At 45.4% G+C, this 27651-nt stretch overlaps 1 protein-coding gene across 2 annotated transcripts in view; it reads right to left on the bottom strand.

Annotated features, from left to right (window-relative positions):
* The window catches only part of NEK10 (NIMA related kinase 10), a 1104115-nt gene that overhangs the window by 274512 nt on the left and 801952 nt on the right, over positions 1-27651 (bottom strand). For both annotated transcript variants that reach the window (XM_078663960.1, XM_078663961.1), the window contains exons 27-28: positions 20813-20984; positions 3976-4062 (exon numbers count right to left, since the gene is read on the bottom strand). In XM_078663960.1, coding sequence (XP_078520086.1) covers positions 3976-4062; positions 20813-20984 — 259 coding nt within the window. The remainder of the gene's footprint in view (positions 1-3975; positions 4063-20812; positions 20985-27651) is intronic.

The raw sequence follows: 27651 nt of genomic DNA, 5'->3' as shown, positions 1-27651 counted from the left end.
GGCGGGTACTCGGTAGTAGAGGGTATTGCCTTAGTTCAAGCTGCTCGTGATTAAAGCCTGGTTGACAGTTTTTCTGGTGTCGAAGGGAAGCCATTTGAAGAACTTTCTGAGCATGCAGAGGATGTTGAAGCATGCGGATGTGACAGCATTGATTTGGAATCTCATGGAGAGTTTGGTGTCCATGATGATGCCCAGGTTTTGAACTCAGTCGGTGGGAGTCGGGGTGGGTCCCAATTCGGTGGTGTGGGAGGGGGAATTGTCGGGTCCGAAAATCAGGCCATTGAGTTTCAGGCAGTGGATTTGGCTCCAGGAGGCAACCTCCATCATGCAGCATTTGAAGTTGTTTTTGGTGTTGATGGGGCCTTCTGAGAGGGACACAATGAGTTGTGTGTGATCGGTATACAGGATGATGCGGAGTCCATGGGAGCAGGTGATCTATGCAAGGGGCAGAAGGTAAATATTGACGAGGGTGGGGCTGAGGGATGACACCTGTGGAACTCTGCAGATGACGTCTTTGGGTTTGGAGGTGAAAGGCAGCAGTCTGACACATTGCATTCTTCCGGACAGGAATGAGTGCATCCATTGGAGGACTGGTCCTTGGATTCCTGCGTCGTGGAGCCTGGTGATGAGTGTTTGGTGGGAAACCGTGTTGAAAGCAGTAGAGAAGTCAAGCAGAATTAGGTCTGTGGAGTATCTTCAGTCCATGATGGGGCGAATGCCATCCATTGTCGCAATGAGGGCCGTCTTGGTACTGTGGTTGCTATGAAATCCTTATTGTGGGTTGTCAAAGAGTTTGTGTTGCTCGATATAGTGGGAGAGCTGTCTGTTGATGGATTTTTCCAAGGTTTTTCAGGGAACATAAGCAGAGAGATGGGTCAATAGTTGCTGAGGACTTTCGTGTCTGTGGATGGTTTCATGAGGAGAGGGGTGACTTATGTGTGTTTCCAGGTGTCTGGGAGTGTGGCTGTTGTGTTGGATGTGTTGATGATGGAATGTAGTATAAAGCTTATTGTGATGCTGCCAGGGTCAAAGGAGATTGTTTTATCATTGTCCCAACCCTAGGTTCTAGCAAAATTGAGTTAGAAGTCCCCCCCCCTCTCCGAAAGAACATAAATGGTATTAAAATGTGTGTTCAAATAGGACATTGTGCCTGTGGAGGTAATTTGCAATATCTTTTTAAAAGTCACAAACCAGATGTGAGGACGACCCCGTTCCATACCACAATGCCTTTATGAATGTTCACCTATTTCAAATCTTTACAATCATTAATGGTTCAGTGCAACAGGAAGGAGTGCCCTAAGCCTTGAAGAGATCATGACAATTGGGGCCTTATATATACTTCGGCAGGTGGCCAGCTGTACGTCAGGGTGATAGGCATCGTCCTGCTACACTATTTGAACAACTGGCCACTATATTAAGAGAGTTCTGCCAGCCCTGCAGAGATCTCCGTGTCTTCAGAGGAGCTGCCATTAGGGTGGTTCCTCTGAAGGCACCTAAAATTTGGGAGATTGTTTTTAAAGACAAAAAAGAAATAATCGTGAAACCCTGAGTGCTTTCTCTGATGTTCCCAAAAAGCAAAAAGTACATCAGACCATTCAATCAAAAATAGGGTGGATGGTTATATACCAACACCAATGGCACCAATTCCAGCACATATGGTAGGGTTCTGATGGTGGAGCCAGCAGACTGTATCTACCCTTGCCACTTTGGACAGAACTAAAATAAATTCAAAGCTAAACTATTGTAACTCCTTACAGAAACTAAAACTCTGAAATAAATTTCTGACTTTATGTCAGAAACTTCAGAAATTGGATAGCAGGATACAAAGGATCAACCAAATATTTCACCTTTTTAAGGAGACTGCTTTGATCCTCCTATCAGCTGAGAGATCCACTTCAAAAAAGTCAATTCAAGTTGTAAATATACGTCAGACAGGGCACCTGCTCATTGTCAACATGTTGTTAGTTCTTACCCTCCAGGAGGAACATATTTCATATTATTCTAAGCTCAACAGGAAGCTCACAAATTTGAAAAGATGTCCTGTGGTGGGAGAGCTTTAGCCTGCTGGGAGCCAGGCTAAGGAATGACCTGTGGAAATGTGGTGGAAATCTAAGCTTTTCCTGTTATGGAAGCAACTGAACATCATCTTTTTTAACAACTAATTGGTGGCTTACCTGGTGGTTGATTCTTTGTGACCTAGTATTCCAAATCCTCTAAGAGGTTTCATTCCTTTACAAATAAGGGTAACATAATGTAAGATGGCAATGTGGCATGACAGGATGTGAGATTACATCCTCTAGAGTCCCACCAAGGATGTCCTCCCTAATTAGGGATGCCCCACTGGTATCATCAGCTGTATAGAATTAACCCAACAGGGACAAGTCGTCCACTTTTGTCTAGAGCTTTCTTACTCAGCTAAGAACAATACCTAACCCTTAAAATTACTTCACATGACAATATATGACACCCGCTGCAAGCATAATGGGGTGGGAAGTAAGGAAAAGGATTGGAGAGGGTGGCCCGAAGGCCTGGCAAACCGAGCATAAGAGGCAAATGTTAGCACGTGAACAGCTCCCTGAAGGGATACGAAGACACATGGGGGGGGGGGGCTAGGGGTGGTTGCAGGGCTAGGGTAAGTTGGGGTAATAGTCCAACCCAAAATAGCAGTACTACATACATGTTCCACAGGATATATGCTCTCCCAGGATGGAACCTAAACAGCATGTGCATGAGGGCGTGGAATAGAGTCATAATAATCTCCCAGTGTCAAACATAAGAAGGATAAAATGCAGGAAGAGCAAAGAGACTTGAGAGGTCTCTACACAACATTTAATGCTCTCAATTGGATTCCACAATAGAGGGTCTCAAAGTGGATGAAAATGCTCGAATAGTGACACCTGCTGATGAATGCCAGAGCATGATGAGGAATCAACAAAGGAGATGCCATGGATCAGTTCTACTTGATGGTAGGTGTTCCAGGAAAAGTTATTTCGAGCAGTTATGGGCTACAAATGATGCCAAAGGAGGTGATATCATTTTAGATTAGCTAAATGGAAGTCGATGAAGATCTTGAAGCCTTTCAAAGTGGACTGCTCTTTGAGCCAAGGTTTTTCACAGATCAGCTCAAAACCAGTATGGCACTCATCATTCAACTAAGAAACAGGCAGAATTTAACATAGTACTTGTCCTACAGTTTACCCGATATGTACCATCTTCTAACATGCACACTGTGATGAGCACTGATCATTGAGGTGAGAACTCCAGCCTTTCACAAGCCTTTCTACTCGTTTCACCAATACAGACTCCGAAAACTGACCTAAGGAAGCTCACTCTTGGTGGAAGGGACAGGGCATCACAGCTGCCAAGCTCTGTTCACAGAGCTCAGTGTGTGAAAGGCACATGACACTAAGGGGCATGCATGGTGGATGGTCCAAGAATACAAATGAAAATGTCAGTGACACACAGGTTTTGCCCCAGGATTAGCGCACCAGGCGAGAACACAGAATTAGCGACATAGAGGAAGTAAAACAATCTTCCACAAGAGTACAAAACAGAGGTAAGTGAGGTGCCCCAATGTGAACAGAACAGGTATATCGTGCAGCAAGGACAAAGGGATGTGAGTGGTCTGGTCTCCAAACAAAATAGTGAGATCATGGGTTGTGGTGGGGACTCTATGTCCCACCCGTGTAAAGCAGCGGCTCATGCAGGATTTCTACAGTTGGTGCTACTGTGAAAACAAAGGTAAGGAAAGAGGTATACGGCCATGGTGAAACATTTCAAGAGGAACTTACCATGAGACTTCAAATAATTCATGGTTAAACACCATGGTGAATCATTCTTCAAGAAGTCTAACGTGCTAATTTCAACAAAATCCATTGTAGATGACCACGCAAAATATGCTGATGAATTTGACAGTGGTAACTTCAGCTATACCAAAAATAAATCACCCATTCATACAAACCATACAATACTCACCCAATGCAGAATCTTTGAAGGGACTTGTACTGTAGCCACTGGAATTGTCAGAGGTGTCCTGGTCCTCCTCAAGCTCAGATGTACATTCTTAGGAAAATCAGCAAAAGAGAATTGTAAACAAATCCGGTTACAAAGCTGTACCCACGCCATAAATACATGAATGAATAAAGCATCAGGAAAAACAAGTAAGTGAATAGAAGTATCTCGTCACACTTTTACTTTTACTTTGTAAGTATCTCGTCTCACTTTTACTTTTACTTAGTAAGTAGCTTATCCATTCCAGGTATTTTCTTTCCATAATGAGATTTGAATACCTCCTGCTGTCTTTATAAAATCCGAACTACAAGTCTTAGAATGCAAAGAAAAAACCCGCACAGGAGGAGCTACTCACGCATGGACCTGGCCATGCTTTACCAATCTTCCCACAATGCAATATAATGCATGCAGTTCAGTTAACACATGTTAGTTATTTTTGTAGAAAAATATTTGTTCAGTACTGCTGGAAATCTCCTGGCACATGTTTTTTGTTTTTGCCATTCTTCTGAAAAAATATTTCTTCCACTTACATTCCGCGTACATTTTAATGAAGTGAAACACCAAAGAACAGTGGTGGGTACTACCAGCTCAGACAGCCAACATCGGGATTCCTAAGTTAAGAAAGAGCCCAGCCTTGCCAAGTTTCCCAGGTCAATGTGTGACTGGCTGCTCCAGTTCAGACTTTTGTACTTTGAACACTGGGACTTGTAGACTTGTTTACTCCATTATAAACCAGGAGTACAAGTCCCAGAAAGTAAAAAAACAACAAGTTAGTAGTCGTAAATCCATTCTATGAATACCAAAAGTAGTTAGTGCATTCTGTGAATACCAAAAGTAGTAAGTGCATTCTGTGAATACCAAAAGTAATAAATTTAGGATTTTGTCTTAAGTTAGTTCTGTGAATCGGGCCCCCTGTGCCTAACAAAAATGAATGTGTTCTTCTGTAACGAAACTGGTGCTCATGTAAAGCACTCTGATACCCGATTTCTCTAGTCTAGTTTGCGCTATATAAAACTCTAAAAAATAAATTTAAAAAATCAAGTCTTTTCCCCTCCTGAAGTTTAAAATCCTAAGCTAGTAAGTCACGACCAGGCCACTCTACTGGTAGACTATCATCAATTTGAAACCAACATCACTCAATTCAAATGTGCTGCCAGTGAGAGCTGATACCACTTATGCATGCTTTGGCTTTCTGCCAGCCACTGGGCACCAGTAACCACTCATTTGTGGCTCCTCTGAGTCTCTCTAGCCCTCTTATTCCTTAACTTATAAATCTACATCTTGGGCACTGATTACGACATAGGAGGAACTCAGCGCAAAGATTCTCAAGGGAAACAGGGAATAACAGTACAACACAGAGTTACTGTGTGCCATTATGCATGGTATTCCCTATTCCGAGGAGTTTTACACATGCATTTACCACCTGCTTTGAGCAGGGAGTAAATGTGTATGGGTTTTTTTGTGGCGGGTGGGGGTGGACAGTATGGGTACAGAAGGTTGGGGAGGGCAGGGAATGATTAGTTCTTGCAGGTGGGAGCAGGCCACTGGCATTTTGCAAATCAATGTATAAACCAGCTTCTTCATAGTGTGGGTTGAGTAACTCATCTGGCTCCTCGTCTTCTTCATCATGCTGCAGAGGCTGAAGGCCCTGGATAGCATCAGAGTCCAAACCGAGTGGTGCATCTCTCTAAGTGTGCATCAAGGTTTGGCCAGCCATCTTGGGCCAACCAAACAGTCATGCGCACTTTGCATGTTCTTCAACGGCTGTATTCAATCAATCAATCAGGGTTTTTATAAAGCGTGCTACTCATCCGTGCCATGAGGGTCTCAAGGCGCTGGAGAGGGGGTGGGGGGAGTGCAGCTCAGGATCAATCGGAGAGCCCAGTCTTGATGTTCTTCCTGAAGGTGTGTAGGGTCGGGGATCGTCTGATGTTGGCTGGTAGCTCGTTCCAAGCCTTGGCTGAGAGGTACGAGAAGGTACTTCCACCAGCTCTGTTTCTTCGGATGCGGGGGTCTCTGCCAGGGCGAGGTCTTTTGGGTATGTGTAAGGAGACTCTCTTGTTGAGGTATTTGGGTCCAATGTTGTGGAGGGATTTGTAGGCGTGGGTGAGATGTTTGAAGGTCACTCTCTTCTCGATGGGGAGCCAGTGGAGGTCTCGCAGGTGTAGGGTCATGTGTTTGTGCAGCAGGGTCCTGAGGACGAGTCTGGCTGCAGCGTTCTGGATGGTTTGGAGCTTGTGTAGGAGAGTTCTGTTGATTCAGGCATAGTGGGTGTTGCCGTAGTCCAGTCTGCTGGTTATGAGAGTGTGGGTGACAGTCTTTCTGTATTTGTGGGGTATCCATTTGAGTGTTTTCCGGAGGATGCAACAGCAGTTCAAACAGGTGGAGGCCACAGAGTTGATCTGGTGGGTCATGGTGAGGGAGTAATCGAGGATGATGCTGAGGTTCGGTGCATGGTCTGTAGGGGTGGGTGGGGTCCCAAGGGTAGCAGGCCACCAGGCGTTGTCCCAGGCAGAGGTGGAAGGTCTGAGGAGGAGAACCTCAGTCTTCTCTGAGTTGAGCTTCAGGCAGCTATTTTTCATCCAGTCTGCGACGTCCTTCATTCCTTCCTGGAAGCTGAGTCTGGTGTCTTCGGGGTTCTTCATGAGGGAGAGGATGAGCTGAATGTCGTCAGCGTATGATACTATGCTGAGCCCCTGCTGTCTAACGATGACGGCAAGGGGGGCCATGTAGATGTTGAAGAGCGTTGGGCTGAGTGATGATCTTTGGGGTCCTCCGCAGTTGATCTCTATGGGTTTGGAGAGGAAAGGAGGGAGTCTGATCCTTTGGGTTCTGCCGGAGAGAAAGGATTGGATCCAGTTAAGGGCCGTTCCTCGTATCCCTGCGTCGTGAAGTCTGCCTGCTGGGTGCGATGAGAGAATGTGTCAAAGACTGCGGAGAGGTCTAGTAGGATGAGGGCAGCCGGGTGGCCCTGGTCGAGTAGCATGCGGATGTTGTCAGTGGCGGCGAGGAGGGTGGTCTTGGTGCTGTGGTTGCTCTGGAATCCAGACTGGGAAGAATCTAGGATTTTCTTCGATGAAGGCGGTCAGCTGGGCGTTTACGAGTCTCTCAGAGACTTTGGTCGCAAAGGGGAGGAGAGAGATGGGCCGGTAGCTTTTCATGTCCGTAGGGTCGGCCGTGGGTTTCTTGAGGAGGGGTTTGACCTCCTCCCACTTCCAGACGTCAGGGTAGATGCCGGATTTGAAGGAGGCGTTGATGGCCCATCCTAGTTCTGGTGCGATGAAAGTGGCGACCCTGTGGTAGATGTGCGCTGGGCAGAGGTGCGCTGGGCAGGGGTCTGTAGGGGCTCCTGAGTGGGTGTTCTTCATGGTCGCGGTGGTGTGTTCAATGGTGGCGGGTTCCCAGCTTGTGCTGGTAGGCTTGTAGTAGGCAGTGGGGATGGGGGTGGTGTCCGGCGTCTGTTCGCTGAAATTATCATAGATGGCCTTGATTTTCAGATGGAAGTAGGAGCTGAGCTTGCTGCAGAGTACCTGGGATGGTGAGATGTCTGTGGCTTCACTGGGGTGTTTGGTGAATTGCTGGATGACGTTAAAAAGTTATTTGGTGTTGGTTGCGTTGGTGTGGATCTTGTCCTTGATGAAAGCCCGCTTTGTGTCTCTTATGCGCTGGTGGTATTCTTTCAGGGCGCTCCGGTAGCTGTTCAAGTCTTATGTGGTTTTCCGGTTTCACCAGGTTTTCTCGAGGCGTCTGTAGGTGCGTCTGGCTTCTTGGAGTTCGGTGGTGAACCAGGTGGCTTTCAGGGGGCGCTGTTTGGTGGGGTGCTGGAGGGGTGCGAGTATGTCAGCGCAGCTGGAGATCCAGCATTGAAGGTCCTTGACTGCGGTGTTGTTGAGGTGTTCTTCTGTGACCTTGCTCCAGTTCCTTCGTGGCGGGCGAGGTGCGAGTTTGGGTCCAGTGGTGATGTTGAAAGTGAAATGAACGCAGTGGTGGTCCGCCCAGAGGGCCTGCATGTTGTGGCTGAAGTGGATGTTTGTCCCTCCTGCGAAGATAGGGTCGAGGGTGGGGGTGGTGACGAGCTGCCTCAGTCCAAGGTTGGAGAGGTTGTCGAGGAGTGTGGTGGAGTCGGGTTCACTGTGGCTGTCGAGGTTGAAGTTTAGGTCTCTGAATAGGATGTAGTCCATAAAGGTGATGGTGTGGGGTGCGACGAGGTCAGCAATGGTGGTTGCGGACTAGGTGCGAGGTCCGGGGGGTCTGTAGATGAGAGTGCCGCGCAGCATGGCCCTGGGGCTGGGCTGGATCTGGAAGTGGAGGTGTTCTGTGATGGAGTGGGGGTCGCTTGTGCTGGAGGTGGAGGGTCGGATGGAGGGCTTGTGTGCGATGGTGAGTCCTCCTCCTGGGCAATTGTGGTGGTCCTTTCTCTTGATCATGTATCCGTTGTGAAAGGCGATGGTGATGTCGGGGGCAGAGGTAATGTTAGGGTTATTTATAGAGCGCATGGCTGCCCCAGCAACAGGGCGTACCTGCGCTGGCGGACAAGTGACAAGGGAAGATGTGGCTAGATGGAAGAGAAAAGCCAAGTCTTGATCAGTTTCCTGAATGGTGTTGGTCCAGGTTTCCGTGAAGAAGGCAACGTCGGGCGATAGGGTGTCTAGCAGGTCCCAGATCTCTACGGAGTGTCTGTGTAGGGAACGCATGTCAGGGCTTCAGTGGTGCGGTGGTCCAATGGGCCTTCGGCAGATGTGGGGGCGTCTTTGATGGTGAAGGATCGTCGGCAGTGTCTGCAGGAGAACTGTCCTTGGGTAGTGATAGGCGTGGTTCTTTGGCAGTGGGCGTCTCTTCCGGGGTTTAGTGCATGCAGGGCAGTGGAGTTGTATCGGCGGGGTCCCAGAGAACCAGGGTTCCTGGCGCGGTCGGGTCACGGACGTGCGCAGACGGGCTTGCCTTAGGCGTGACCACACAGCGGTTGCCATTTGTAGGGGAGGGGAGGGACGCTCAGCTGGAAGGCGGGAAACGGTTGCGGACAGGGGGTAGGGGCCACAGGGGAAGCAGCGGTGGGAGCAGGGAGGTGGAGAACAACAAGGGGATACGAAGCAGATCACAGATACCAGTGAAAACAACAGGCACAATAACTCAATAAAGGGATGACAATGCAGAGCACAGTAAGCACAATAAAGTTAATAGAGGAAGATAATACAAGATGGACAACACAACACAATACAATACTGCTAGCGACTACAAAGCGGAATGCAGAATGAAAAGGTGAAAAGTTACAGCGTCTCCGCAAGCAGGGCGGCCACGCCAAAAAGTCAGGGCAGACAGCAGCCTTGAACACCCAAGGCTGGGGGCTCAGCGGCGAAGTCAGAGGCGAGGAGCTGCTGGGGAGAGTGCAGGCCTGTGACTAAGGTCAAGGTCTTACTAGCGCTCCCCGTAGCGGTCGCCATTCGTAGGGGAGGGGTGGGACACTCAGCTGGGAGGCGAGAAACGGGTGTGGACAGGGGGGAGGGGTCGTGGGGGCAGCAGTGGCAGGAACAGGGAGGTGGGGAACAACAAGGGGATACAAAGCAGATCAGAGATCCCAGTGAGAACAACAGGCACAATAACTCAATAAAGGGATGACAATGCAGAGCACAGTAAGCACAATAAAGTTAATAGAAGAAGATAATACAAGATGGACAGCACAACAAAACACAATACAATATTGCTAGCTACTACAAAGCAGAATGCAGAATAAAAAGGTGAAAACTTACTGCGTCGTGGCAAGCAGGGTGGCCACGGCACACAGTCAGGGCAGACAGTAGCCTTAAACACCCAAGGCTGGGGGCTCAGCGGCGATGACGGAGGCGAGGAGCTGCCGGGGAGAGTTCAGGCCTTTGACCCTACACTGTATGAAGAACAGGAGCAGGTTCCCAGTTCCTGTTTGAGCCTGTCTGAGCACTGAACCACAGCGCTCAGACCAATCACAACACTGCATTGCAGCGTTGTGATTGGCTTAGTGGAGCCTGGGTGCTTCCTGTTAACACAGAAGGCAGAGGATGGAGGAGAGTTGGCGGCCAGCCAGCCAGCTGAATCAGAGCAGGTGCCAGATTGAGACTTGGGCAACTGGAGCTGGTGGTAGTGCCAATGGCAGAACAAGTGGCAGTGCCTGCAGCATGTCAGCTAAAGCATGGCTGGAGCCGGAGGCTGAGTGGACTGATTTTGTCTGTGGTCTGTCAACCCCGGGGAAGGGCCAAAAAATCCACTGAGCCGAAAGTCGCGCCAGAGGGAGCCAGGATACTGATATTGATATTGAATATGTTTGTAGAGCGTTCAAATCCCAAAGGCATCTTGGCACTGGCATCCATAAATAAGTAAAGATAGATAAGGCAGAGTTGATGGCAGTAAAGAACCTGCTTTTGTCAAAAGAACCATGTGTTTAGTTGTTTGCTAAACTACAGGAGGGTAAAGGATACTTTGCTACTTACAAGAAAGTGTATTCCATTACTTGATGGTGATATCTGAAAAACTTCTCCCTCCCCAGACAGCTCTCTTAATTTTTGGACGTGCCATACATTTAGTATAGCTGGAGCGGAGGGATCTACTCAATATATATAACAACAAAACAATTTCCCAAACAGTGAGGGCCTGTACCATGAAGCGCTTTATAGGCTTCACACAGTGCTTTAAAAGCCACTCTTTTTCCCCACAGGCAGCCTTTGCAGCTGCTTGATAGTTTGAGAAACTGATGAGTTCTTGGGAGTGTTCAACCTTAAACGGCAGAAGTGTTTTGAAGTGCCTGTAATTTGCTTAAGTGTCTTTTTTGAATGCCAAAATAAAAGGCATTACAGTAATCAATCTTAGACAGCACCAAGGGGGTGATTACTGTTCTTGTAAATCGAAGGGAATGAACTGCAATATATTTTTCAATGTTCTTAGGAGGTAGAAACATGCAGAGGTAGGTTGATTTATGTGCTCTGAGCGCGAGAGCTTGCTATGAAAAATAATCTCTAGGTTTCAGACCTTAGAGACAGGAGAAGGTAAAGGACCTAATTCCTGAGGTCACCAGGTGGAATTCCAAAAAGTAGTGTCTTTTCCGCAGACAACATAATAATTTTTGATCCAACCCCTAAGGGCTTAAATAGCCATCTGCAGGTCCTCCAAACATTTGCTGAGACTCACCATCTAAAGATCAATGTATCCAAAATTAAAATTATGTGTATGCATGGGAGGAAGAAGCCGAAGTATGGGAACTTTGCATGGTATCTAGGTGGTCAAAAATTGTACACCTTTTGGGGGAAAATAGTGTGCACAAATTTAAGCGCTAAAGCCCATATAGAATATAATACATCTAACGCCACCTCTCAGGCAAATTGTCTGGGCTCCCTTTATAGGTCCACTGGGAAAAGACATTTTACATTTTTCTTGGAGGTCTTTCGTGCTAAGATTCCTGCCTTCCTGCTGTATGGTATAGAACTGATTTACGTATAGAAATGGGGCTTTTAAAACATAGTGGAAGGTCTACTTCTTAGAAGTCTAGCCTCAGTTAATCCGGCATTCTCTATGACCGCACTTAGGCTAGAATTTGGATTGAGAAGCACCTGGGCACAGGGCCTCGCAGGGGTAGTGCATTGGGCCGTGGATCTAGCATTGAGTGACCATGGTACACTCAGGTTCTGGTTGCGAAAAGACATTTTAGATGGTCGAAAAGAAAATTCATTAATCTATAGAAATGTTATGATTGCAATAGATTTGTTGCAATGAACAAGTTGCTTACCTTCGGTAACGCTTTTTCTGGTGGATACAGTATCTGCCTGTGGATTCCTCACCTTATGAATATCCCCTGCGCCAGCATTCCACGGAAATTTTTCGTAGCTTTCCGCGCCGACGAGGTCGTCATAGCGTCATGGCTCCGCACGCGACTCCGCATGACGTCACCGGAGCCATAAGAGGGCCACGTAGGCGTGATGACGTCAGTTCCACCCATTTTTTTAAAAAATGGGTGAAACTGACATCTATAGAAATGTTATGATTGCAATAGATTTGTTGCAATTTGATCCAGTCCTTGATTTTCACTCTGACACCCAACAATTAAAAGCTACTTTGAAACAAGCCACCTTGTCCTTAAGTTTTCGTATAGACAGGGAAGCCTGTACTTTAAAGAAGGGTTACCATCCAGCTATTGATTCCTCTTTGATAAATAAAGGACAGGCTTATATTTCATGGAATCTGCCGCATGGAGTGCGCTGCTTTTGGTTACTGTTGAGGAAGGGCATGCTAACTTTAAACCCCCCTGGTCAAACTAGAATGATTCATCAGCGATATGTAACCTGTTACTGTTGAGGCAGGGCATGCTTTCTTTAAATACACTCCTGGCTAAATGGTACTGTTCATCAGCGATCTGTAACCTGTGCAAAAATGGTCTTCAAAATATTAACCATGTATTATTCATCTATCCTGCTTTGTGATTATGTAGGCGGAAATGGCTGAGGCCAACTATAATACAGTTATCTATTATCTCAGCCTCAGCAGTACCACAATCACTTTATGATCGTCCTAATGAAATATTTTGTAATAGAATTTTTTAATTTTTAAAGAGCTTTTTAAAGTCTGTAGGTTGTTGAGGCTGACACTTTCTTATGTATGAGATTTGTATCTTCTATATATTAGTCATTTGTATTATTTGATTGTATTTTTGTGGTATATAAATTATTCTTCTCTCTATATATATATATTTTTTTTTATTAAAACCCTGCACTGATGGCACGAAAATCACTTTATATTTTGCTCTGCTGTTTTTTTTTAATCCTGTCAAATGAAAGATTTTTGAACATCGGATATTGTTTATGATTGTTTGATACCATGATGGAGTGGAATATTTTATTATGTGTAATTCATTGTACATTTGAATTTTATATTATGCACATGTAACTTTGTGATTTTGTGTGGACCTCTTTGGAGTTCCGTAATTATAAATACAATAAACTTGAAACTAGTTTCCTTTTCAAACAGTATGGCCTCTGTTTTTTTATGAGTTTCTTTTTAGACAGTTGGTGCAAATCCAACTCACAACTTCCCACATAAAAGTTCTAAAATGATTTGGAACCTATAATGGATCTCCTGAGATTGAAACTACAATGTGTGTATCATCTGCATATGATACAGCGGGGAAACCACACAATCTAATCAGTTTGGCCGCAGGTGCCACATATATACTAAAAAAGGTCCGACTGAGGAATGATCCCTAAGGGAACCGCAGGGCAAAGTAAAAGGCGTGGATGTAAAATCACCGAACGCAACCATCTGTTCTCTGCCCAGAAGAAAGGATGTCCACAGAGTAAGTGCTGATCCACCAACAACTATACTTTCCAGCCGCTTGGTAAGTACTAAATGGGAGATAGTATGGAAAGCGGCAGAAAGATCTAACAAAATCAGCGCTGCTTTCCCTCCCCTATCCATGATCTTTCTAATTTCCTTCACCGCTGCAACCAAGGCTGACTCTGTGCTGTGGTTTTTCCTGAAACCAAACTGCACAGGGTCGAGGATTTCATTTGCCTCCAGAAATTCTGAAAGTCTAAAGTTGAGATGTTTTTCCAATATTGTATTAAAAAAAGAAAACCTAGCTATGGGCCTATAACTTTTTGCCTCTTTAGGTCAAGGTTTTTTCAGTAGGGGAAGAATGGCTGCTTTCTTCCAGTCAGTGGGAAAGATTCCTGTTTGAATACTTAAATTCAAGAGTGTGATAAGGTGGCTTGAAATTACCTTTGATGCTAATTGAAGAGTAGTTTATTAAAATCCAAAGTATTACAGAAAACACTCTTACCCTCAGCTGTAAACTTCCTAAGTTCCTACCTTCTATATGATTTTAAGGTGAAATTGGCAGGGGTCCTGGCCCCTGGCATCGTCCAGGCACGGACGGACACAGACGAGCTTTCCTTTGGCATGCCATTGGCACGTCCGCGCTCGCATATGGCCTGATATAGTTGTTTCCCAAAAGGAGAAAGCAGCTCTAGACCGCCAACCCCCAAAATGGCATTGTGATGTGTGCCCAAGATAGAACCAGGAAGTGATGGTTTAAAAAGGAAACCTCCACTGCACACACAGCGTGTTGCAGAGGACTGGACGGCTTTAAAAATAGCACAAATAATACAGAAATCTCTCCAACAGATTCCCCAAACAGATTTATTTTTTAAATCACCCTTGTTATCTAGATTCTGCATGGACTCCCTAGCCTTGGAACTTGCTGCGCGTATGCGCTGCCATCTGGCCTGATACAGACATTGCCCACAAAGAAAGAGGAGCACTAGACCGCCAACCCCCAAAATGGCGCTGCGGTGTGTGCCCAAGACAGAACCAAGTAATGGAGGTTTGGTGGACCGGAGAGCTTTAAACACCAGCACAAACAATAAAGAAAGTCTCTCCAAAAGACTCCCCAAACATTTTTTTTAAAACACCCTTGTTATCTAGATTCTGCATGGACATCGTAGCCCTGGAAATCTATTTGAAAATCTGCAGCATGCGCCTCCTTGAAGATCTCAACCTGCTGCAGTGCATCAATGGCCTTGAGAGTATCTTCTCCTGAGTCAATATCAGGTTCGAGGAGGAAGGAGAAGACAAAATCGTGTTACTCAAACATCAGCTCCATGGCCAAACCTTTGAGCTGGAACATATGGACATCAAAGAGCTTTGCTTGATTTTCCAGTTTTCCTTCTTTGGATTGTCCCTCAACTTTGCCTTTGACTTATCTCACAAAGGTGAGCTGAACCGATACCTAAGCACCGCAAGCAGATGTTGTCCGACCCAAAACTTACATCATTTGTAACATATGCAACATGAGTTGTAGCTTTTCGGCTCCGGTTGGGACGTCCTTACATACTGTCAACATCATTTTAGAGAAGCAAAATGGCTTTGGTAAAAAATAAGTGAAATTGGTAGGAACAGAGCTTTGGAGCCGCTTCAAAGGTGTGGAAAGGGGAGTTGGCATCAGTGTGGCGCCTATATGAGGCTTGACGTCATCATGTCCGGCAATGGGATGGAATCAAGATGAAGGTGGATGGAGCCATCTGCTGGTATGCAGGAGCTATCGCAAGAGGGTGGGAAGAAAAAATCGTGGAAGGGAAGACATATTGCAGGCCTTCCAAAAATCAGTCTGCTGCTAAGACCTTTTTTAGGTGAGGAAATGCTAAAAGTCTGTTCTACCTTCACTGTAAACACACTATGGCCATCTTTCCTTAAAGAACGCATCATTGAGGTGCTGCACCACATTACTGTTTACTATGGGAAGTAAGACAGCTAGGTCTAGGCAAATTCTAAGAGGTTTATATATTACTGACATTTAAGCAGTTACAAACTACTGTTTATGGGTAAATGCCCTGAGTAGGTTTCACATCTACAAAAAACAGAGATGGCTTACACCATCTTTTGGGCTGAAAGCATTCTCCTGCTCATGTGTAGGATTCCTACAGGTTTTGCACGCATTGGCTGATCACTGCCCAGAGCTCTCTGACCTTCCGCAGTACAGCCCCCTGGAAGTCCAACTGATGATGGGGGTATTGGCGGCAAGGTGGGGTATCTAAGATCTATTTATCGTTGATAAACAACGAGCCGTACAAGCTTGCAACCCTGAAGCAGAAGTGGGAGGGTTGGGCCTCTGGATGATGTAGTCTAGAAGGAAGCATGCACGGCCCCCTGGGAAATTGCAGTAGCTTTCAGAGTTTGGTTGATTCAGATTTGCTTCTTCTACATTCCTTGCCTAACACCACGCGACTGGTGGCATGCGAGTAAGCTTCCTGAACCCAACTGTTACTGGTGGGCATGCCCATGTGCAGAATTCTTCAATGTGATGCGGTAGTGCCCCGAAATCACCAAATAGTTGAGCTTAATAGCCAGAATCTCACCCAAGCACAAGGCAGACGCATCAACTTGACTTCAAGGATAGCATTACTAGTGCTACTGGATGACCTGGGGGCAAGAGGGGGAACGTACGTTGGCGAGGTTGCCAATGGTGCTGGCCAAGCGAAACATTGCACCCTGATGGAGAGCCACCAATCCACCCACGTTACATGAACGGAAAGCAGCAATGGACTGATACTCCCAACAGGAGAAACCCATTTATAATCCCAGAGATGCCCTAAGAAACGTGCCAGTGTTTGGGAGGGTTGGTAGGATTACTTTGGCTTGATGCTCGAAATGACAGTAGAGGTTGGGAGATGATAGAATGGACTGAGTCCGGGCGGGCAATGGAGGAGGGGAGCAGGGGAGGGGGGGGTTGCTTTCGGATGAAGTTCTTGAGTATTGTTATGACCAAAAAACAATAACAGTTTATTATCAATAAATATTCATGTAATAGTATTAAGGGAGACATATAAGTAGCCTTAGACACAGTTACGGCCCGCATTGCTCACGGGGGGGGGGGGTACGAGGGGTCACGGGGGAGAATTGTGGGGGTGTCACTGGTAAATAAAAAAAAATGAAACTAAATTAAACGTATCTTTCTGCCGCCGGGTCCTGCGTCTTCTTAACTCCTGCTATCCTGCCTCCAGCAGGAACAAGAAGCAGGCAGCCAGACTCCCTTCCCTAAGCCAATTACAGCGCTGCAATCAGCATTGTGATTGGTCGGGATGCCACCCAGCAGGGGCTATGGAGGGGCAATGTTCTCCATGCAGGCCGCAATACAGCCAAGAGGGCCGACCAAAAAGTCTTTGCGCACTCTGAAGTGGGCAAACCACTCCTCCACTGCCCTGCTCAAAGAACAGAGCAGCCCCAACCACCCACACGCCCGCAATGCGAGAAGGAAATGTAAAATGGTAATAACTTTTAGTTATTACCATTTTATGTTTCTGCTTCTCGCACTCGAGAATGCAGTGAGGCGACGCTCCTCCACCCTAGCGGAGGAGCTGCCACTGCTTAGACAAATGTGCAAATAACAAGGCTTGCTTTTATAATGATAAAGTTAGTAAATAATGTTCGAGTGAGAGACTCTCAAGAAGAGTGATGGTTCAGGCATTCAAGATAGGAGCATCTGTCCCACAGTAGTCAATTGCATCAAGGCTGCGCAGTGGTTCTTGCAGGCTCTAGCTACCTGCTTCTCGGAAGAACACCATAACATAAATGAGGATAGGCCTTGCTTCTCTGACCAGGGTTCAGGCTGGGAATACACTAGAAATTAAGAGCAGATATGTGTACTGTGGGATAGTTGAGGATACTCCTATGCTTGACAAGATTTCGGTGCGAATGTAGACATTAGTCAGAAAACAGAAGGAATCCCCTCATAACTTCTAGCCAAAGATTACCTTCCAGTCTACTATGTTGCCATGTATTGCCATTAATTACCGCCACTATCTCACTGACCATAATGTTTATATCAGCAATTACCCGTATTCATGTATTCTGGACTAAAACAGGTCTTTAACATATTAATAAAGCCTTTAAAGATAATAGTGCATATTTCTTGCGGCAGTGTGCATCCTCCTGTGAAAGGCATCCCAGCAACCCACATCGAAATAAGTGTATTCCTGCCATGATTGGTAGTGACGCAATACGCATTATCTCCCAATAAGTGATGGGAGATGCGTGGGTTACAGCCTGTCTGTCTTTCCCACTCAGTCCCTTCTACTGAGCCATAGTTATGGGCCATCCTGTAAAAATTCATCAAAGGGGTGAGTGCGAAGAGGACAGGTGATGCTTCTTCTACTAAGCCTTCTCCCAGGATAGAAGCAGTCACACCTATCTTTGCAGACCTCTGGATTCAATGAGGACCCATAGCCAAGCTCCTCGAACTCTGCAAACAACAGATTTGCCTTTATCAACCCCCCGTTCTTTGGGCGGATCTGTCAGTCAATGGAGCTGGTCTTCTTGTCATGACTGAGCCAGAGACACCACATGCATCCATCATGGAGATGGGTCACCACTACCTGGCTTCCCTATTTCATCTAAGGCAGAAAGACAGGCATAGACAGCCGCATGGTTCAGTCAAAAATTGACAAGTTACTTACCTTTGGTAACGTCTTATTGGGTAAGGACATGCTCTGGCCGCAGATTCCTCACTGATCCTTCTGGATCCAGTCTTCCTTCCGGATCCAGTCTGACACCTGGGAACTTCACATGTAAGGAATCTGCGGCTAGATGTCTCAATCAAATAGAGGAAAACATCAAAAGCACATTGAAAAAAGAGCACGAAAAAGGAACATGCTCCTGATTGCAGTGTCTGTTGCACACTGAACAATGGAGCCAATGTCCTTAGTAGTGGCTGGCAATGACTACGCTGCTTACAATGAGAGTGACTATGACACCTACAAACACCCACTATCCGGGTGGCAGTTTTAAGTATGCACTTGGACCTTTGGGATATCTGTGGAAGAATGAGCCCATTAAAAATGGTGGTATTACTGTTTCATTCCTAAAACTATAAAAACACCCATTGAATATTTGGCAGAAAGCAGGGTATTAATGTGATATCCTCATCAAAATCTTAACACAACATTTTGTAGACAAATGCTCTTCTTCTTCAAACTCCAAAACAAGCACAGGCTTCAAAAGCTTTCTCAAGTTGGTTCCCAGAAAAACAGAGAGTCTTCTAGTTAGTATAACTCTCCAGCATTGGGATTCTGACTCAAGCTTACCTCCTGGGGATCTTACACTAATAATAAACGTGTCTTTTGATTGGCAGAGTTATTTCCTTGTAAAGAAGATTATCGTTGCCTCCCAAAGACCTTCTGTCAAATGAGGGTAAAGAGAAGGATGGTATGTGTATCCCTTCCTATCATCAGTTTGGTGCTGCCAATGCCTTTGCCTCAGCCCTCAGCCAGGCTGCACTGTGGCAATCACTGTTTGGATCCGGGCAACAATTTCAAAGTGCAACAGCCCGGCTCTAAGATCTCCACAATATGATCGTGTCACCTTATTTTCCGGCTAAGATTGGGATAACGTTTAAATCAATGTCCACTGAACATCAATTCTTCCTCTTGGTCAGTCTCAGATTTGTTTTGAGCAAACTCCTCCAATTTCATCCTAAAGTTGTTCATCGAACCTCCCTCAAACTGGAGATCACCAGCTTCGAGTGTGTTAGAAAGCAGAGAGCAATTCCTTCCACATTCAGCTTTCTAAACTTGGGCTCATTACCAAGTTTATCCACAATACAAACAAGCAATCACATTTTCATAAGACTTTAAACACCTGGTCTTCCCCCATCTGATGCAGTTGGCGTCCATTTTGGAAAGTCCAATTGGTCGCACACTGCTTGTCCTATCAGCGTGTTGCCCCAAAGCATTGTGGTCCATGAAGTAAGCATCAGCGGGTGCGTCTCTGCCAGGGTCCTGAGCAAAAAATCACTGTCGCGTTGGCCATCCCTGGACACGTGTTTCGAGGTTGTTACCTCTCGTCAGCAGGGAATAGGCATATATGTAGGGCGTCCATTTTAATGTGCAATTTTTTTCAATGGTGGCTTAAGACACTTGAGCAATGTGCACCCTACAAGCACACATAGCACTTCGACTAGCCAAAAAAAAACAAATAAATCGTGGCCACTTGTGGCTTGATTGGTATAAATCATGGTTGATTTTTGATTATCTATATATATAAAAACGAATGCATGTCTGTCTGTCTATTTGACACTTTGGGAAGTTGTTGAGTACACTCCCGCGAAGGTTTCTGGTATAAATTTGTTTTAAATATCGGCCCCCCCAGGGCCCTCATAATCTTTCGAATACTGATGTACGCACCAGACGGAAAAACAACAAATCGTGTATCCACAAGCACTCGAATAAATAATATAGAATTAAGCTAGTCATATCATATAATAACAAAACATCACGTATAACCATATAACACTAGGGAACAAACACACCACAGAGGCGGCTTTAGGCACAGGGCGGCCCTGGGCAGTAGCGTAGGTAGGGGGCCCCGGAAGAGGGGGTGCGGGCGGGGCGGAGCCCCCCGGAGCTCAGGAAGATGTTGTAATAAAACGTCCAGAAAAGGCGTTAGATGACCAGTACCTGCGGCTTGCTCCTTCCTGTGACGCTACGAAAGCCTGCTGAGCCGCCTTTCTCTTTCGTTTCGAATACCCAGATTAGTGTACTCCAATTCTCTCCGATTTTGCTTGCAATGGGTACGCGAATGTCGTTTGCCCCCTATCCCACCAGATATTAACTATGACTATTGCGCTAACACCAGTACTTTATAAAAAGTATAGATAAGCTTGTAAGAGGACTCGCCTGCCGGGAGAGGAAAAGGTTATAGTTGCTTTCGCGCAAGACGGCGGTGGCCGTGGCTTATATACACCTGTACCAGCGCGCCCGCAGTGGGTAGGGAAAAATAGAAGCCAATCAGGAACCAGGAGGGGCACAGGCGCGGAGGCCAGTGAAGAGGAGGGGTCTGGGTGTTTGGAATGGAACAGAGCCGGAGGCAGCCAAATCCCTGCCATGGGCCGCCACGCAAATATGTATCCATCCTCAGAGGATTATTATATTAAGGATATATATTGGCGTGGCGGCCCCTGGGGTTTGGCGGCCCTGTGCAGGTGCACAGCTTGCACATGCCTAAGGCCGCCCCTGCACATCCGCTAAACCTGATTTTTGGTTTGGGTGCAGGCAATGTTTTTGCGTGAGCTCTGTCACTTAAATATTGCACTTCCACCTGGAGTGGGAATTACACCCTTTCAGTGGCTGCTAACAACGCAGTATAAGAAAAAATACAGAGACTTGGTTAATCACCTGGATAGGTTATCCAAGAAAGTCTTAAGATCCATGAGGACATAAGAATAGCGGCCATTTTGTACTAAGCAGACATGGATTAACAAGATCTGATGTATACTGTTCTGGTCAAAAATTACCTTTTTCGGTGCTTTCCACAGAGTAGATCTCATCACAAAAGACAGCATCCGAGATGGAATCCCCAGCGCCTGGTTGAAAGGTTCCAATGGGCAGAAGGAGGCTTTCTGAGAAGTCGCTCTTGAAACTGGTAGCAACGCTGCTGCTGCTGAGGCTACTCGTGGAGTAGGCAGCCTGGAGTAAACACAAAGATAGAGAATTGACTTTAATGTCCTTATGTCTTCACATAGTGGTGCTCACAATTTAATATGTAAATCTGGCCAATTTCGAGTACACAAGGGTATTTTTTTATTAGATTTTCTGTAGATAATTGTAGGTTTGGATATGTCACACAATAATGCTGTTTTCATTAGGATGGTTACTAAAAGGATCACAAATTTAATCTGCAGTGTTCTTTTCAGGTTTAAGTGTTAGTTCAAGTTATTATTTTGCATAAACACCTTTAAAATAAATTAATTAAATGTGATTTCTTCTTAGAATACATTCAAACAAGTGGCACCAGTAAAATCAATTTAATTAAAAGGAATTGCATCAATTCAACAAAGCATGGATAGCACATACTTAATTAAACTCTCAACCACAAGTGCTTTGAACACACCTGCCAGAGCTGTCTGTTATTATTTTCTTCTTTTACCATCTATCCACCAATAATCAAAACTGATTATGAATACCACTAACGTGGTGCAAATCTGAATAGATCGGACTGACAATAAATGATTTCGGAAATTTGTGTCATGGTTGGCTCTCGTGTCCACCAATGGGGGTCTGTCAGGTGGACCATGGGCTACATTCATATACAAAATTCCAGCATCTTGGACAATATTCTGAAAATCCCTTAAATTTAGGATCCATGTCAGTCTTTGTGATAGCCAAAATGTAATTTCTCCCAAATGCTACATTTCCTAGAAGCCTTGACCTTGTAACAGACCCTAGGAATGATTTCAAGCTTCCCGGAAAAACTGCCAATTCTTTCTATTCCCTATTCCCTGCTTTGTCTCAAACCTTGCAGGCCAAGGATGGATGGAGGCATCATGACACTAGGAGCTCTTTTAAAGCCTCTGTTTCCTTCAGTTCAGTGCTGGTCGTTGTAGCAAAGTTCCTGATTGGCTGGCAGGTTGTTTGCAGAGATCCCTGAGGTTTTGCTATCCTTGTTTCCGGTGCCTGCAGTGTTAAATAGTGCATCCTAGTTTCTTGAACCAGCACCGCCTTGCAATGCACCCTTGCTTTCTGAACTGGCACTATTATATTTTGTAGTGTCTCCCTCCCCGTTTCTAGAGCAAAGACTGGTCTGCAGTATTTTCCTCAATTCCTAGCATAACATGTTTTCTTGATCTCTGCCTAGGGTTCTCTTTGCTTCTCTTTTCCTGTTGAACACTATTCTTCTGTGCCTAGTCTTTTGCGGCTGTGTATTGGAGTTCTTTAGACTTGCTGTTACTGCCTTCTGTGTTCTTTAGTGTTTGCCAGGGTTCCTTGGCACAGATGGCAAACTCAGTGGTGTTTCTCAGCCATTCTCATATTGTAGCATGTTACTTTTATAACATCATTGAAGGTATCAGCTCCACAGACTATGCATTTGTAGGAATAACCTACATGTGGATACTTGCACAGTCAGTATCTGTAACAGCAACAGTGGGTAGAGAACTTACTGTGCTTCAGTCTTCTAGTAGGGAGCTCCTGCGTGCTTAAACCCACATTCCCTCCATTTATGTTAGATGCATGTCATACACATCCTGGGTGTGAGTTATTCTGAATTGCCTCTTGATTGCCTGTTCTTTCTAAACTTTGAGTTTCTTGCTACATTGTGAGGACCTCGCCATTGGATCCCTTTTCTTCTCTGTTACCTTGGGCAGCTCTTTTACCAATGTTCACTTTGTCTACCCTGCAGCAGTCTTTGTCAGATTCATAACAATTTGTTACATAATGAACACTCCTGAAAATCTACGTAAATTCCAAATAGGAGGAATTAGAGTGTTACTGCTTTCAGGCGTTCTTATGAAAGTTTTAAAATGCATAACATGTATTCGCTGAGATTACAGAGTAAAACGTTCAATTAGACACAATGATTTACTAAACTAAGCAGCAATGGGAAAATAGTGTGTATCTGATCCATTGCCACTTCTGTGATGAATAGGGAAATTGGCACTCTCCACCAACAGCTAGCTTCAGCATAAAAGCCACACTGTCATTATCTGTGAAAAGTCTATTATTGCATTAACAGTAAAAGGTTTTAGAAATGAAGGTGAGTACATATGTATCCAGGTTATGAATGTCCATACAGTTGGCAACACAAACATACTAGGCGCTGGCCCTGAATTCACAGAGAAATCCCCACTGCCCCTGCCCAGCACGGTGTGCAACCACACACTCTGCCACTGGCTGTGAATGTACACACCACTCCCCATCTCTATTCTGGGTGCACCTACACTCTCGACCTTCCGGTGCAGAGGTAGGGAGTCAACACTCGCATCCAATCCTGTGAAGATCTCAGATTACACTCCAGCAATGCCCTCCAGACAGTAAAAAACAATGGCATGCTATATAGCCTTATAGCCCGCCATAGCAGGCTATTCCTGCCCTTAATGGTCTGCTCCAGCATTAAAGGCCTGAGCCGAAGGCGAGGGCCATTAACAAGGGAGCAGGACTTTAATGCCGGTACAGTCCAGCTGCGGAGGACTATAAGGGTATTAGAACATTCTGCCACTAAAGGGTAGACTGTTCTAGCAAATAAAAAAAAGCCTCACGGAGCCCAAGGGGGCTGAAATCCCCTAAGGCTCTGAGAGGCCTTTGTTCACAGCAACAGCTGTCCATCCCAAGTCCCAGTGCCAGTGCTCTATCCCCAAAACTTGTTATGTTTAAATTGGCATTACCTGTTGACAAGGACTTTACCCCTTTGTAAGTCCCTGGTAAGAGGTACCTGTGGTACCCAGGGCATGTGTGGTAAAGGTGCACTGTTTGTGCCACTCTGAGTGACCCAAGTAAAACTACTGACAGCATTCCTACCATTGCAGACTACAGAACCAATTTAAACTGCTCCATTTCGAGTTTGCCCACGCCATTTGATGCAAAGCCCATACTCTGCCTTTAAAATATGTCAGTCACCCCTAAGGAAGGTGTCTTGAGCCCAGAAGACAGGGTGCCTTGTATTCAAGGTGTGGACATGTCAGTGCAAGCGTATATGTTCCTACAGTGTTCGTTTCCACTGCAAGTGTTTGGCAGTCCATAGAATAACGCGGGGTTGCACCCGGACAGACCCGGGATGCTAATTCCATTATGGTACCACCTAAACCTGTTGAGTGGGGTATTGGCTGCTAGGTCCCACAACCCTCAACTCAGCTAAATCCAGGATTTAAAGGACCCCCTGAAACCAGAACATCAGATCAGAATGACCTACATTGAATAGGACAAAGCAGAGCTCTACATCTACAACAATGAGACTTGCCCAAAGCAAAAGAGGGATACTCTGCCCCTGAGGTAACTTTCTTAGAACTGCTGGACTAAGGGGCAGATGTATCATCACCATCATTTGCGATTCCCAAATAGCGATTTTTTAGAAATCGCTATTTGAGAATTGCAATTTGGGATTTATGTAGAAAATCGCTATTTTTTTGCGATTTCTTAAAATTCCTTAATTGCGATTAGCAAATTGCTAATCGCAATTAAGGAATAATTTCCCATTCTTTTCTATGGGCCAGGAGGCCCATAGGAAGGAATGGGAATTTATTCTCAATTTGCGATTCGCAATTTGCTAATCGCAAATTGAGAATAATTTCAAGGGTGCAAGGGTGTCTTAAGGACACCCTGCTGCACCCCTGAAATTTGAATGTGTGCGCATATGGCGCACATACATGCACTAAGGGCATGTATGAGCGCCACATGGCACCTTTACAAATGCCAAAAAGTGCATTTGTAAAAGAAATCGCAAATTGCCACCAACTACAAGTTGGTGGTAATTTGCGATTTCTTAATGTGGATTCGCAAAAAAAAATGCTTGATGCATAGCATTTAAGGAATCGCAAAATTGCGATTCCTTAACCCCTTCGACGCTGATGACGAGCTGGGCTCGTCATGGCGTAGCCTCCTCGCACGCTCATGACGAGCCCAGCTCGTCACGTAACATGCGATTTAAAAAATCTCAGCGTACGAGCGGAATTCCGCCCGCACGCATGCGGTTAAGTGCTTGAGCAAAATAAGGAATCGCAATTTTTGCGATTCCTTATTTTGCAATTTTGCTCATATATACCAAAACACCGTTTGCGATTCACAAATGCCGGAATTCTGCTAATTCCGGCGTTTGCGAATCGCAACGGCTTCTTACATCAGGCCCTAGGGCTTTGGGACAACTCTCAACTCCCCCAGCCAGAGGGCCACCTGTAGCGCCATCAGACTCCCCTGGACTAGTGGCACTAGTCCCCTGCAAACTGCAGGAAAAACAATGCTCTGGATCCAAACATTTACTGGCCATCGAGCCCTCCAAGAGATTGCCCAAATCCAGATGGTCTAGTGCCATATGGGAACTGTAGTCCTGCGTTCCATGAAGTTTCAGGCAGCTATCGTGCGCCCCAGGTCAACTATACGTCGAAGAAACCATCTACGTCTTTGACCACTACCAATGCTTTTTGGTCACAAGTCCAGTAACTGACTCCCTAACTTGACGCTGTATCAAAAGGACATTCCACAAAACTTGCGAACGGCATCGGCAATGACCCTGCTCTTGTCATCATCATCAACTCTCTTTATTTCGGTTAAAAACCATAAAAGATACAGCCATACAAGTCGTATTTGTTGCATGCTGGATAGAGAGACAACATACAAATGAATATTAAAAACAAGTTACAATTAAAAGATAGCTGGGATAGACATAGTGAAAGAAGCATACGAAACAAAGCAAGTAAAACAGTTATCAAATATTTCATAGTTAAAAATGCCTCTAGCAAATATTGACAAGCACTAAAAACCCTTAGTTAAAATGCAAAAGCCTTCAGAAAGTTTTGTGAGGAATAGCCCATGTAGATGAAACAACTCTTTGTTGGCTCGCGGGCTGAGTAATAGCAGCATACAAAGCAAAATATATACAACAATTAACAACTGATTCATGCTAAAAAGCCTCCAGCAATTTAAAGCAAGCAATAAAAGCCCATGATTAAAGTGCAAATGCATTCAAAAGGTTTCGTGTGTTACAGACACCAAGTTTGCAATCCAGCACTTTGACAGTGTAAATGAAAGCATTAAGGGGCATATGTAGGTAATTTCCATTTTGCGATTCCCAAATAGCGATTTTTAAGGAATCGCTATTTGAGAATAGCAAAATGGAATGTAGGTAAAAATTCACAATTTTTTTGCGAAACTCTAACATTCCTTAATTGCGATTAGCAAATTGCAAATCGCAATTAAGGAATGAGTGTCCAATTCACCCCTGGAATGTGCCTCTAAGTGCATGTGGAGAACATGCATGCCCTAAGGGCATGTCTGTGCGCCACATGGCACTTTGAATTAAAAAAAAAAAAATGCATTTTGAAAGGAAATCGCAAAATACCATCTACTTGGAGTAGGTGGTATTTTGGTGTTCCTTAAGCCAAAATCGCATTTTAAAATGCACTCCTACATAGCATTTCAAGGAATCGCAAAATTGTAATTCCTTAAATGCTTGAGCAAAATAAGGAATGCAATTTTTGCGATTCCTTATTTTGCTAAGTGGAACCTACATATCAAAACGCCGTTTGCGATTCGCAAACGCCGAAATTCGGCGAATTTCGGCGTTTGCGAATCGCAAACGCCTAACTACATATGCCCCTAAGTGACATCATATGGAAATAAAGCAGCACTTTCTTGGCTCTCAGGGCTGGGTAACGTGGTTTGCAGCTCCCTCTTTCTGATGGCCCAAAACAATCTTAAACATTTCGCCTTGGAACGTGCGAATAAAGGTCTAGCATCTGTCTTCAGTATGCGTAAGGCGACTTTAAAATTTCGAGTCCCAAGTTGTCTACACACTGGTGCTAGCCATCTGATCCTTGGTTTCTTATAGGCAGTGCAGGCGAAGACAACGTGGCCTAACGATTCATGTGGGCAAGGACAATAAGGGCAACCCTTGTGTTGGGATTTGTGGCTCAGCCAAGAATTTGTAAAAGCATTAATTGGCAGCCGCGGGCCGTGGAGGGAGTTACGGTGGGGCAGGGAGGCGGGGAGGGGGAGGGGCGGGGTGGAGGGACCTAAAAACAGGCATATGGATCATTGCAGGTAAGTACACAATTTAATTAATAAAACGAAATTCGTAGCGCGCACAGCATGGCAAAAAGCAATGCTGTGCACACCACGAATTTCGTTTTATTAATTAAATTGTGTACTTACCTGCAATGATCCATATGCCTGTTTTTAGGTCCCTCCACCCCGCCCCTCCCCCTCCCCGCCTCCCTGCCCCACCGTAACTCCCTCCACGGCCCGCGGCTGTTAATTGGTAAGCAACCATGCCTAAACTGGGTATAAAGTTTCCTATCAGCTGGAACCTTAATGACATCAAAATAGCTCTTCAAATCAGGTGGGTTTTCAATTCTCCAAATGCTTCGGCCAGACTACCTTGTTTGATTTTGGAGAGAGTATTCTGCTCAACCCAAGTCCGATACAATAATTTAACCAGGCATCCGGTGTAGGCTGGTGGGAAGCCATTGACATGCTTTGGCAAGCCAATGCTAGGCCGAAGGCTATTTACTTGTTTGATGCAGCCAATCCTATTGGTGTTGTCCGGAGTGCTAACCTCACTCTAGGCAGCAGTGCAAGGTGCCAGATCGGGAGTAGAGACCATTCTCTGCCAAAACAACAGTGGGCGTAGCCTTGTGAGGTCATTGAT

Source organism: Lissotriton helveticus, chromosome 10 (genome assembly GCF_964261635.1).
Source record: "Lissotriton helveticus chromosome 10, aLisHel1.1, whole genome shotgun sequence".
Taxonomy (NCBI): Eukaryota; Metazoa; Chordata; class Amphibia; order Caudata; family Salamandridae; genus Lissotriton; species Lissotriton helveticus.
This window is presented reverse-complemented; position numbering and strand designations above follow the sequence as displayed.